At 36.3% G+C, this 14,280-nt stretch overlaps 1 protein-coding gene across 1 annotated transcript in view; it reads left to right on the forward strand.

The window, feature by feature from the left end:
* The window catches only part of PPIL2 (peptidylprolyl isomerase like 2), a 71,371-nt gene that overhangs the window by 18,073 nt on the left and 39,018 nt on the right, over positions 1-14,280 (forward strand). The window contains exons 7-12 of the mRNA XM_074843996.1: positions 100-191; positions 1,929-2,018; positions 8,648-8,723; positions 10,154-10,314; positions 11,873-11,948; positions 13,158-13,264. Of these exons, the coding sequence (XP_074700097.1) occupies positions 100-191; positions 1,929-2,018; positions 8,648-8,723; positions 10,154-10,314; positions 11,873-11,948; positions 13,158-13,264 (602 nt within the window). The remainder of the gene's footprint in view (positions 1-99; positions 192-1,928; positions 2,019-8,647; positions 8,724-10,153; positions 10,315-11,872; positions 11,949-13,157; positions 13,265-14,280) is intronic.

Consider the following 14,280-nt stretch of genomic DNA (forward strand, 5'->3'; position numbering starts at 1 on the left):
ATTAATGTAAATATCCTTCACAGACATAACAGAAATTAGTAATTTCAAAACAGTTGCAGGGACTTCATGTCAAATTTAAATTTTTTTCCCCTCCATCAGGTAAATACCACTGTCCAGTGCTGTTTACTGTATTCACCAATAACTCCCATATTGTGGCCATCAAGACAACTGGAAATGTGTTTGCCTATGAGGTGGGTTCTCTGTTGCATTTCATTGTTTATATTTTATACTTGATGCATTTCACTGAAGATAACAAAGTGCTTTAGAAAGATAGGTTAAGTTTTATTCATGTTTTACAGCCAGGGAAATTAAAGTACAAGGAAATGAACTGACTTCACAGATTGTTGTCCAACTTTTGCCTTCAAAATATGAGCAACCCTAGAATATGATTTAATAGATATTTTTAAAACCTTTTTCCTAAGTTAATCTGCATGCACTGAATCTTGTAGACCAAAATAAGTAGCTTTTATATGCTCCTCAGTTGAATTAATAGACAAATTTTCTGTTGTCTTCTTTCTGATAAAGAGTCATCACCAAAACACAAATTGCCTCATTGCTATTCATATCAATGAATGAAAAAGAGTATTTTAACTGGAGCTGGGGAAAGAGTAGACAGAATGCCTTAATGGACACTTGAACTGCATTTTTATTTGTGTGAACCCAGGTGGAATTTTAGTTGTGACTTGTTTGCACAATCCTTACTGTAAAAGCAAGGGTTATTTATTTTTCAGTAGCACATAAATCCTTCAATTAATGGACCCATATCTAGCATTGTAAAAAGTCTGAGCACTGAAACATTCACTTTTGGAAATCTGTTAATGGGAAATTTCAGTAGGACTTTCAGATACTGAGAGAGGAACAAGCTGAAACCATTGCAATCAAGGAAAAGGCTGGATTCATCACAGTTCAACTACAACATGCTCTGGTGTAGTTGAACTGTCTTCATGCCAGTTGTGAGAGCAGTCAACATTAGGTTAAAATAGAAAGTATTTTCTGTTCCTTCTGGAAGCATGATCCTTTGATTGCTGTGGTTAAAAGGCAAGAATGAGTTTAAGAGTAGTCTTTGTTAAATGCTTGTCGATATTGTAAAACTCTTGCTCAGTTTGCTACAATTTCTAATACTGGGCTTCCTAAACAAGCTCTGTCAAGAAGGCCTGTTTCTCATGTGGTGTACCACTTGAAGCATTAGCATTTATCAGTTTGTAATAAGCATAGAATTAATTTACAGACTTCTGGAGGTACTAGAAAAATATTCTCGCTTTCATCGAAGGAGAATAGAGGACATTTGGGTGAATAAGATGGATTCAGGTTTTTTGCAGGTAGACCTCTGCAGTTGTCTCTCTGTATGATGTATCTGTTTGCAACAACAAAGTATTTATTCCACATTGATTCTCACTAGGAAATAACAGGCTGCTGCTTTGTTGAGCATCATTTAATTTTCTCAGGTGAACAGACATGTTGCTGCAGGCTGGGTGCAGCAGTCAGGGGGGACAGAGAGCGCGGGGCTAATGTAACTCTGCTGTTGCATGGGCTGGCCTGGGACACGTGCGTCTCCCTAAGGGATGCTGACAGTGGGGGAGATACGGGCCCGTTGTTAAAGCTGCCTGTCTTATATCATCTGTAAAATACTTAACTTAGAAAACTGCTAGCAAGATTTTTTTATTTTGGCAGTACTTTTATGATGGATTTGGTTAAAATGATATGCATAACTATGGAATGGAGACTGCAAGGTTCTTTTTTTTTAAAAAAAGCAAACCACACAAAACTGTTGAGTCACAATGAAAGTATTGCAGCTGCCAGTTGAGAATGGGTGAGATTGTTTCTTAATCATTTGTAATTTAAGGTTTTATTGGTTTCACATATTTACTTGTAATATTTACACATGAGAATCAAATTTTTAACTTCTGTGTCTTTTGCCTGGCTGTTAGGCAGTTGAGCAGCTGAACATAAAGCCAAAGAGCTACAAGGATCTTTTGACAGATGAGCCCTTCACTCGGCAAGACATTGTGACACTGCAGGTAAACTTTTCTCTCTGTTATATGTCGTACTATACAGCTTTTTTGCAGAGTATGGACTGTTGCTATGTACACTGTTGTAGCAGGAATCCAGAACAATTGAACAGGGAAACATTGTCTCTGTGTGTGTCTTGGAGGTGGGTAGAAGGGTAACTGCTGTATTTTCTTTGTAGTCCAAATGAGCCACAAAGATGCCATATAACTTAGAGCTTGACAAATCTCTAGAGTGATTATTGTGTGCTTTATAGATAAGCAGATTGTTCAACTTTGTAAATTGAAGGAGAAAAAAATAAAAGGTGCCCAGAAAAAGTCAAGGATGCAATGTAAAAATGTGAATTTTGACAAATGTATTTGCGGTTGGTCGCTATTTCACTGTATCCGATGAATGTAAGATCTTGTGCGTAATTGTAAGTTTTAGATATGCCACTACACATAAGATTTTGGGTTTTTTTCTATTAATCTTACCTGAAAAATTGCTGTGACACCTCCAATTTATTGTGAGACTTAACAGAAGTGCGTTGGGAAAAGACTGGGTAGAGGAAGGATAAAAATATGTCCAGGATCTTCAGCTCTACACAGCCAACAACACGTTGTCTATGTTATCAAAAGAAATGTGATTTAGAATGTATATAAACTTGTTACATTAAAACTGAAGTTGATTGTGCATCTTACTCTTTTGAAGATGCCTAAAAGAGTCAAAGCTTCAGAAAAGCATTTTTTATAGAATGTTTCTCTTAAATGTAGAATAAAATAAGCAGCAAAGCAGAGGATTTTCTTTAAGTGCTTGCTTAGAATGGTTTTCTTCTGAATAGATACCAATGTTGGTCTTTTACTGATTTTAACAGGACTAAAATCTAAATTAAAACAGCACTATAAATTTGAGAGTGTAGAAGATAGTTATTTACAGATGAAGTTTAGTATCAAAAGATCTAAAACTTTTGTTTAAAAGTAGGCATTTTTAAGCTTGCATGATTTCAAAATAGGGGAGAAAAAGATTCAAGGATCATTATTATTGGAGTCATGATTTAATATACATCTCATGAACAGTTCCTTGCCACTAACCAAGACTAATACAGTCTAATTTGAATAGAAAAATATTTCTCATTTATGTCTAAATTTAAATTAAATGTTTTATCCCTTCTTCCCTACTCTGCAGTGCTGAACAGCATGTTTATAAATGTGTTTTCTCTATTTCTTTAGGCTTGTGGCTGTTCAAGCTAATGAACAAAGTAAAATGTTTTTAATACAACGGAAGCAAAAAACATAGCTTTTTCAGATTGAAAGCTCCCAACAGAATGTTATTTGAATGTAACTGCATGGCTGCTAATGGATTTGGAACAGTAAAAAAAGACAACATGAGTGACTAAAAATGTTTCTGTGCATCAGTATGGAAAACCAGATTATTTTGAACAAATAATTGAAATTGCAGTCATTTAAAAATATTTTGGTATGTTTTGTAGGTTTGGAATTGAATGTATGTATAAAGAGTGTGTTCCTGTTACACACCTAGCTTTGATTTTTCATAAAAGCAAACAGATGCTATAGTCCCCTAAATCTCAAAATGCAATAGCTAGCAATTTAGATGTTCCCTATGTAGATTTTCATCTTCATTCTGTTCTTGACATGTTGGGTTTCCATCTTGTGTGGGGGAATACGTCTGTTAACAGAAACTAAGTAGATTACAATAGTTGTCCAGTCACTGGTACTGTCATCCTGCCAGCTGCACGGAGGTTACAGCCGTACAATGCCTGTACCCCTCTCCTGTCTGTTTAGGATGATGTCTGTAATGCCTGAGCAGATTTGTTCCTCTTAAGTAAACAACTCATTATGGATTGGTGTTAACTTCTGTAGTGTACAATCTTGTAGTATACTCTTCTCAAATAAGTTTAGAAATAGCAAAGATACCTCCATCTTGGGATTGGACTGGAAGAGATTTTGACCATCTGAATGCTAAATGTTAACCAGCTAAAGTTTGACCCTTCACCCAATTAGTTTTTAAATACTTTTTTCAAAAAAGAATTTTCAACAAACAGGCTAAAATGGCTTCAGGGTGTTGAATGAGAAGAGCCGTGTAATGGCCTGCACAACACCCACTGCAAACTTGCATGTATACCTTGATTTCTCCTATTCACATGCTGCCCTACCCTGACTTGCTTTGTTGAGGCCAGAATGCAACCTGAAGTGGTATGACGAGCCTGGGTATTAAAATTGCTTATCTATATGTGGTACAGGAATCTGTTGTTACTTTCATATAGTATTTTCTTCATGTAAATTGTTGAAAGACAGACCAGTGTCTCCTCTATAAGCTCTCTTGTTGACAACACTGCAGGCAGCATGGTGGCTTCACACTGCCAAACTCTACCACCTGTGGCTTTGTTTCTTAGCCAGAGTTCATGACTGCAATCTGTTGTGTTTCAATTTGTGGCTCTAGAGCTCTATCCCAAATCCCACTTCTCTTAAAAACCTTTCAATTCTGTGTTGATATTTATCACTTTGCTGGTTTCCTGTTCCCCCACATAAATTCTATACTGTGGTATCTGAGAGAGTTGGAATTGAGAGTGAGTTGGTAACAGTGACCTTGCTGTTTGCCAAAAAGGTAGATACAAAGGAAGTTGCTATAAAAAACATTTTTTGCTTTGCAAATAACAGCTGAATAGGACTGTCTGTAATAGCTGTGTTTATCAATAGAAAATTGCATTTCCAGAGGCTGACTCTGAATGTCCTAGGAAGCAGATGGGGTACCTGTGTTTGATAGTGAAATACAACATGATAAATGGAAAATCTGAATAATGTATGTTTACAGATTATTTGTATGATCACATTCTTCCTTATTGATACATAAAGGGCAATCCTACAGCTGCTAGGGATGTTCTTTTACCAGAATAGAAATTAACCTCAAACTTGACCTCTCTCTCCTAATGTATATAATTAAAAACCAACCCAAAAAAATTTGCTCTTTCCAGAAGAGAGAGAATTGCATAAAATTATTTGTTCTGTTCTCAGTGCTAAACATTTTTCAAACGCTAATCATAATCCATCTCTGCTATCTTTTCCGGCGAGCACCATCTCAACTGGTCACTTTGATTTTAGTGATAGTTATTTGTGTCCTGTTGCTATTAAGTTTACTTGTTAAAAAGGACAAATTATTTTGGATCTGGAACTAAAAAAAGCAAAATCGCAAGCTTAGTTGTTAATAACACTATCTTAGATCATGTTAAAAAGACATGCTTCTCTTTGTAAAGGAATCCTCAGTGTTTCCTGCACTTACATATACAGGAATTGCTTTTTTCACCTTTTGAAATGCAGATGTCCTGAGGTGTAGAGCATGGCAGTTTTTCAACATATGGCAATATTATCCAGCCCCTCAGGGCAGGAGGTGAAGAATATCCTGGTATGCAAGATACATTACCAAAACTGGAATGCAGTTATTCAGGCCAAAGATGTCATGGATTCTGGTTTAATATCTTGCTGGTAACAACAGAAATACATATGACATTATTCCATACAAAACCCTTCCTAGACACCAGCAGTCTTAGTATGACTGGATTTTTTAGACTGTAGCTCTTTACCCTCAAGTTGAAATTTCCTTTTCTTAGCTGTACAGTCTTGCCACAAACCCAAGTCAAGCTTTCCATCTTCTATAGTGCAAGTGTTACTTTTTTCCAAGTTTCTCTCTCCTTACGGTTTATCATTATTTCAGATAATTTTTCTCTCAACTGTACTGGTTCGTATCTGTTCTAAATGGAATATTGCTGTTGTATTTTGTATTTTTTGTAAATCTAAACCCACTTTTACCTTGAAAGATGATCAGCTCAGCCTAACTTACTATCCCTTGCAAATGTCATGAATGTACTACCAGCTGGCAGACAGCTCAAGTACTTCAAGATTTATTAGTTAGACTTAATGGGTAAGCAGTTAGAGATCTGTATGGCAGGGTGTCTATAATAGGAAGTCTGGTATTGTTTGCAGTGTTCCTACCTCCCTTCTCTGCTTCCCATTCTGGCAGATTGCTGTTCATCATTTCACTTTGCAGTTGTTTTAAAGGTAGCATGCAGTATAGCTTTGAAGGAGTTTTGACATAATAAGATTGCATTAGATGACAATTCAGAACTAGGTGATTCCTTCAGTCCTATGTTTTACAGGTTTTCAGCTAGTTTTCAGTCTAAATCTTAACCTAATTTGAAGTTATCTTCCAAGTAAATTTTTTTAGATCTCAAGGTCTCCTGTCCAGTGTTTTTCTGACAAAATTTTTGCGACAAAATCTGCTCAACAGTCTGGTAGAAATTATTTTTAATTAGTGTTACTGTAAATTCCGTGTGTGTTTTCAGTCATATATTTTGCAAATTATTCTTTGTGTAACGATGTGGAACTTAATAGCAAGCACATAAATATGTATAATCTGGATTCCCTTGTATAAGAGTGGACAGGCTGAAATAAGCACCAGCCCCAGCTCAAGATGCACAGAGAGGAATAGGGTCAGGTAGTGCTTTGCTGGACACAGTGGTGGGCTCTGACAGTCCTGTGGACTTTTTCCCATTGCAACAAGTGTGAGACAAGATGTGGTTCCTGACAAGCTGTTAAACATCATTGACATTTGTGGCAGGAAGCATAACTAATGAGCTAAGTTGGAGGTAGCTGAGCTGCGCACTGTTAATTGATATTTCAGTCCTCAGCTATTTCTCGTTTGCTCTTTGTGTGACAGAAGGTCAGAGCAGATTTCCTCTCGGTTGTGGGTGAGGGCTCTTTGAGGGTGAATCCTGCACCAGTGTGTGTGCAGAGTGGCTGGTATAGAAGTGATGCGTTGAAACATGGTCAGTGTATGAAGCTAGCAGTCCTGAAGATAATTAGGGATGCAGCGTGGCTGACCAAATGGTAAGAAAGGAATCAGGCCTCAAAGAAATCACACAGTCTAAAACTGTGCTGGTTTTAACCTGCTGTTCTTGGGGGGTCATGTGTATGGTACTTAAGATTAATGGAGTTTAAGCTATTTCCCTAAGTAAGTGAAACTGGAAAATGATAGTAAAAAAGTAAGTGCAGTAAAGCTTGAGATTAATTGTTTCTAGAGCTCAGCTTTCAGGAAAACATCAAATATGAGTTTTTTTAATAGTCACAGTAGTTAGCAATCTTTTGAAGTCTGTATCTGTGCTAGTAATTTGCTAAACTAAAGTTTATGGTTTGTAACCTTAATAAGAAAAACCCTGAGACTCTTACCCATGTAATTTGAAGACATATTTTTAAACATGCTAAGACAAACAAAAGTAGGCCAGTTTACTCTTCATGGTTCATCTTCCTTTCAGTTTTCTGTGCACTTAACACAGATCTGATTTCTTTAGGCCTTTGGGCTCTAGGCCTTAATCTTGGCAGGACTGGGAACATCCCAGTGAGTCTAGCCTTTCTCTGGCCAGGAGAGGCCATTAATTCACTAGAGCTTAAGGCTCTGATGATGCAGGTACATCCATCTGCCCACCTCTCTGGTGGAAGCATACCATTTCAGGGATGAATAAAAGGCATAATTAGGTCATTAAATAAGTGATGGAGCTACCAGCTCTGCTTGTATTAATCATTACTTTTAGCAGAGATAGAATTGTCAGAACTTCTTACCAGCAGTGGTAGTCTGAGAAGCTTTGATAAATTTGTTTGGGATAATACTATATATGTCAGTGTCATAGTTCTTTGCATAATATGTTGCATTATTTTTATTCTGAACTTGAAACTATTGCATATTTTTTATTAAGACATTTTGGTATTTTAGATTTTGAATTGTTTTCTGTAAGAGAATTTCCAGAACTGGGTGTCCTGGACTGATGTTTTGACCTTTCTGTGCTGCAGAGGAGCTTGACGAGAAAACCTTGAAGTCATTGTAAGAAGAGGATTAAGGACAGTTTAATAATAGTGTGATGTAACCTAGATCACCAGTAGACATTCCTTATCTCACTCTCTCTAATGAAAGGTCAAAATTATGCAGAAAGTTACCTAGAGATACTATAAAGACTCACAGTTAACGGACTCTGTATTTTTGCTGTCTTCTTTGAGTGATCACTCAATAGAGTTTTCATAATACCACTTTTTGTTGCTTTTTTAAATTATTCTTTTTTATTTTTAAATGTAATTCTGTAAGCACGGATTTCAGTAGTCAAAAAAAAAAAATCAAAACCAAACCAGTTCTGACTGCAAAGACTTGCTCTGAGGTTTATTTGTAATTTGAAATGCAATACAAAAGTTCACAGAGCATGTGCAAATCAGGCACGCTGTTATTAAGAGGAGGAGATAGCTAATGTGAATTTACATAGATCTTAGACCAAGCCACGAAACAAAGGGAAGAATCAGGGGATTGCAGCTCTTCTTCTTTCTTCTCACTAGGATAGGGTAGACTTAGCTTAGTTCTGTTTGTAACTTCATTATGTTTGGTACTAATTCCAGATCCCTAAAGAGCCTACCATGAACAGGCTCATTGCTGATGTTGGTTGGGGTTGATTGCTTTGTATTTTTTCCATCTTTGTGGTTTGGGGAGTATGAAAATTATTCTTTCTCTCCCTATGCATTTATTATGGCACTGTCTCCCCTTCAGACTAGTCTGTTGCATGGAATGGGTGCCTAACAACCTATTTTTTTTTTTTAATTGTTATTTTCAGGATCCCACAAACCTGGATAAGTTCAATGTCTCAAACTTCTTTCATGTTAAGAACAACATAAAAGTAATTGATCCAGGTAAGGATGAATTGAAGGTAGACTGAGAAAACACCAACCTAAATATGCAAATTCTAAAGACGGTGTTGTGGAATTGACACTGTTTTCTGGATGGACATCCCTCAGTGACTATTGGTAACTTTGAAAGCTTCTTGGAAACATGAATAACTTGTTAAAACTGTCGCTTTCACATCAAAAGGTGTTAACAAATTTTGAAGCAAAGACATGATTCTTTGAGAAATCATTAACTGTCTCTATTGAGTGCTGTGCAAACATGGAAAGCTTTCCATATTTTTTCAGAGTAGGCAGATGAGAGATAAGTGAGAAGAGGAGGAAAAATAATTTGCCAAAAGGTCCATTAACCTTGTACCAGAACCAAGACAAGGAAACCTACATGTCATACCTGTCTGCTAGGCTCTTTCATGTGTATCAACAATGCCCATCCTTCTGTCTGGATAACAATGGACATCTTCCAAGTTAAAGATTTATATAGATTTTTCTAAAATAGTCCCAAAATTATTTTAATAATAAAAAATAAAATGCCTTCTTTTTTCTTTCTAGATATCTAAGAAATTTGCATCTCATTTTATGATTTTTTTTTTGATAGCTAAATACTTAGTAATATCTGCTAATAGTAAATTGCTGAAGGCAAAAATTCTGTCCTTTGCCCTTGTGGTTTCCTTTAGAACTGTTTCTAACGAGGTCTAATTGTTGATTCAAAGCATGGTGTGTTTTTCTGGGTGTTATTATGCTCTTTTTTTTTTTTTTTTTTTTAAAGCTACTAGTTCTGCAAGCAAGCACCTCTCTTTCTATACCTGCTAAAAATAAGTGGGTATTATCTCAGAGATGGAATATTTAATATCCAGTAAATAGTAGGCATAACAAGACAGAGAACAAATAAAACTTGTAAAAATAAAAAAAAAAATTTAAAAAAATTTAATATTCTACAGTCCAGTTCACCAGCCTCCTCCCCCCAGAATCACATTAAACATCTGCTCTTGGGATTTTTGCATCACAGGCCTGGCTGTTCAGTGAGGAGACAAAGGACAGAAGTTTATATTGTACCCAAGTGTATCTTGTCTTTATTGTTCTATGAAAATTTTACAAGACTTCCATGAACTTAAATAATTTCTAGTGCTTTCAAAGGCATTTTTGTAGTAGTTGATTTGAAGTTGTTTTTTTCTTTTGTTTTTTCTTTGATGAAGTTGTTATACTTCATCATATTGGCATTTATTGTGCTATATTTCAAGTTATACTGTTGTTAGTGTTATGCATTGCTATTTGTTACTGTTTCTGCAGGAATAAATATAGTTATTGGACCTTTTTGTTAAAAAAAAAAGGTAGAAATAATACCTGGAAGATTTTTGTGTAACTAGATATATAATGAAATGGAGGAGAACAAAATAGAGTTTTTCTTTTAACTCTGAATGATTTAACTTTGTCTTATCTAGATGAAGAAAAAGCAAAATTAGATCCATCTTACTATTTGAAAAATACAAATACAGAGACCCGAGAGACTTTACTGGAGCTTTATAAGGAATTCAAAGGTGATGATATTCTAGCAGCTACTATGAAGGCTCCTGAAAAGAAGAAAGTGGATAAGCTGAATGCAGTAAGTTGACTTAATTTGTAGTTTGGCGCTGACTGACTTCTACAGGAATGGTAATAGATGTTTTTCAGCTTAGAGGCCATACTGCAGTATAAACAGACACTATTCCTGTTTTCCGTTACATGGAAATTTATCATAAATAAGAATATGAGACTCATATTGGGATTCCTTAGAAATACAGCCTATGTGTCTGTGAGTTTGTCTTTGTTAAATTATTGTAAATTAACTTAAACATTTTAGAAATGGAACACAATAAAAAGGAAAAATCTTTATGATGTGGTTATGATGTATATGTTGGCAGAACCTTTTTTCCCAGGTTGTAATGTCTTGCTCTGAATTTGTTTATCGTTGCTTCCTGCAGTGATTGGCAGAGAGAACACACCTTAAGGGCAGTACAAATGAATCATTTCTGGTGTGGGCAAATATATAAATCATCCACATCTGCTTCTCCTTTTTTTTCCACTGGAATGCAGGATTTTTAGTGGAATATTTTAAAGGATGTTCTTCCAGGTGCATGTTATTCTGTGTTCATGGTTGTCAAGAGAAACAATTCATCTGCATCTAGATTTCCTACATCAAAGGTTGTTTAAAATGGGCAAGACAGAGTGTTCTTCTTTCCTTTAATATTTCTGGGATGTATGTGTTTTCGTGCTTTGATTACGCTTACACGAAAACGAAGAGTGATGCAACATATGGCTTTTAATGAGGAGGCTTAGTGACAGATTAGGGAGTGTATGTGACCAAGGAGTAGGATTGCATTTGCCCCGTTTTCAGGGCATCATAGTGTTAGAAGAAAACAAAAGATGTAGAGAGGCAAAAAAAGAGATGAGAGACAACGATGAGCTCTACGCCTGTTGGGAGAGTCAGATTGTCCACTAATGATGTGGGTGGACATAACTATAAACTTCCATAGGATGCAGTGTAACCTTACGGGTGGAGCATTGGCCTGACCTGTATTCTTTACAGGTGCTGCCCCAGAGCCGCTAAACGTATCTCGGGGTTTATTAGATCTTTGTAATTTACTACAAAATCCATGTGTGACATCCACATTTCCTTTCTTCAGGAGAATTGCAAAGCTCAAAATAGATATTGGGAACCATGGGACAGTGCCTCTGCACACAGAAGGGCTGCGTGTGGGAGGGGGGGTGTTTTGCTTCCTCCGCATTATCTCTGTGGTTCACTGGATTGTCCTTCCTCTTAGCAGCGTTGCAGAATTTTACAGACATCTTGCCAGCAGTACTCCTTTCATATCTCCACCTGTGGACATACAAATAAATTCTGATAATAGAATCTTTGCATAATGATGTATTAAACTGTAGTGGAAGTCCCTTCAGCTCAGTGTACGGGCAGCCTTAACTAGAGTTTCATCAGAGCAAATGTTGTGGGTAACAGATGGAGAATTATTGCTGCATCGTGCATTTGTTTCTTTCTATAGGAGGTAGAGCAGAAAGTCCACCTTCAGAAGGATGACATTTGTGTGTTTCTAGTGCTTATATAGTATCTTTAGTAGACAAATTCTAAGATCTAATGTCTTTTTCTCTGCTTTTTCCTCTGCAAACAGGCTCACTATTCCACGGGAGCAGTAAGTGCTTCCTTCACCTCCACTGCAATGGTGCCTGAAACTACCCATGAAGCAGGTACCAGAACTACCTAGCTACAAACTGTTTATTTACTTTACAGTTTTGGTGTGCTCACTAGCACACATACATTTATGAGGACTGAGGGAATGCATTGATAATTGGTCAGTACTGATGCCATAGAAATGTATTCCCTGAGCAGATATATCCTTACTTTCCAGTGAGCTCATTCTGAAAATAATGGAGCAATTATGAATTAACTTCAGCTTTGAATGGTGGTTACTTATGTTAAACTGAAATTAATGAAGTATTTTCTATGCCCAGGGACCACAAAATGGGATATCTGCTTATGTAAGTTAGGAATGAAGTATAATCTCTCCTCAAATAGCATACAAAATCTTTACCAACTTTTTGGCCTAACCCAATATTGGTTAGAATGACAGTAAGTTTTGTGGTGGTAACTTTTGATTTACTGCTTTTCAAGGTTATGCAAAAATACATTTTAGTACAATAAAGATTTCCTTTCAGTCTCCAGCCTCAACACAAATGGATAGAATTTATTTAATTCGAATATTGATTAAATAGCTGAGCAATTAGTATTCACAGTTGAAGAGAAAGGTCTGGCTTTTAGCACTAAAATTTGAAATATGTCACACACTTAGGCAAAGATTGAATACATTGCTAAAACTGTATTTACCAAGTTCAGTTCCTTTACTTGGTGGATTAGTGGTTTGCAGGTGACTCTTTGAGTGTTGAAAATATCTGACTAACTGGACATTTTGACAAAATGGAAGTGGAAACATCCTAGATTGATCCTTTGGTTTGACTTTCCAGTAATGTTTCCAGTAACAGCTTCATTTGTTTTCAGAACTGGGTAGGTCCTCATATGTCAGCAATTTGTGGTTGACTGATGACTACCTGCTTGGCTTCCAAGTTTGACAAGAAACAATTTGGTTGTAAAGGAACATTCGTGATTGGTAGACATTACTTGAAAATTATAGTTTGTAATATTGAATGCTTCTGTGACTTAAAAGTATAGATGATATTGTTAGCTCTCGAGGAGTTAGTGGTTTTCTATAATGGAAAATGTTTTGCACAGAGATTAATTTGAGGTTATCATAGATGAATTGCATAGTACGATCCCTGAAGACCCAGTACCCCAGGGAAAGAGGTCAGACAGTAGAATCTAGCAATTTGTTTTCTGATGATTTCTAAAGATCAATGAGTAAGCTTCCAGAGAGCTAATTATTTTCTTTTGCTTTGATACAGCTGCTATTGAAGAAGATGTTGTGAGATACAAATATGTGAAGAAGAAGGGCTATGTGCGACTTCACACTAATAAAGGAGACCTAAACTTGGAGCTGCACTGTGATATGGTACTGTGTGCCCCATAAGATGAATCTCTCTAAATAACAGAATAGGAGCTGGCAATGGAAATGTCCAAAGAAAGAAATAGTGTGTAGTTGTAATAGATACAGATAAATAATTAGCTTTCAGTTGTTTTGGTGCATTTTCGTACATAAGCAAAACTCCTTTGTAAAATGTATATATATTATTTTATATATTATACTACTAAATGTATAAATGTTCTCTTTGAGTAGTCCTGTACATTTTAGTGGACTACTTACAACATGTCAAAGTATATGTTTAGAGCTTCAAAGGGTCAGGATTATAGTGACCCAAACAATGACAAGAAAGGTAGAGAGAAAAAAGAAGGAAGAGCACAGAGAAGAGGGAATAACCTGAGGTTACACAGCAGGTTACTGGCAGAACCAGGAAAAGAACCTTGGTGAAACTGAGAGCAGTCTGTCAGCCTGCGTACATGTAGTTAAGATCCCCAGAAATGGTTAGATTTGCTTCTAAATCCTGAGCTTTACAGAATAAAACTAAATGAAAACCTTAGAATATGTTTTTTACTTCCTGTTGTCTCAGTTTTTAAGGTTCAAGTTTTTAAACATATTCCCTTTGCCACTAAGAGGTAGATGTTCATCTTAAAAAACAATGGACTACAGTTTTTATAGTTAATACAGTCTGATTCTAGGGGAAATCTGTGGCTCTTAAAATAATAAACATGGCAAGACTTATGATAGATGGATGAATTGTGGTGACACTGATGTCTCAGACGTCAATGCTTCCTAGTGTGCTTGCTTATTTATTTATACAACCGCATCCATAAAAGGAAAAAAGTTTTCAATGTAAAAAGCCCAAACCTTCCATTGTTTACTTGAGATTTTTATCTCAGGAGAGTGTAGGCCTGAGGGTAGATGTTCTAGAAAGTTGAAGGATGTGAATAGGGCTGTAAAGGGTAAAACTTCTGCTTGGTGTGACCCTCACAGAATTTAAGGCAGTAGTGCTGGCTAGGAGCAGGGGTGCCTGGCATGAAATCTAGAGG

Source organism: Strix aluco, chromosome 18 (genome assembly GCF_031877795.1).
Source record: "Strix aluco isolate bStrAlu1 chromosome 18, bStrAlu1.hap1, whole genome shotgun sequence".
NCBI classification, from domain to species: Eukaryota; Metazoa; Chordata; class Aves; order Strigiformes; family Strigidae; genus Strix; species Strix aluco.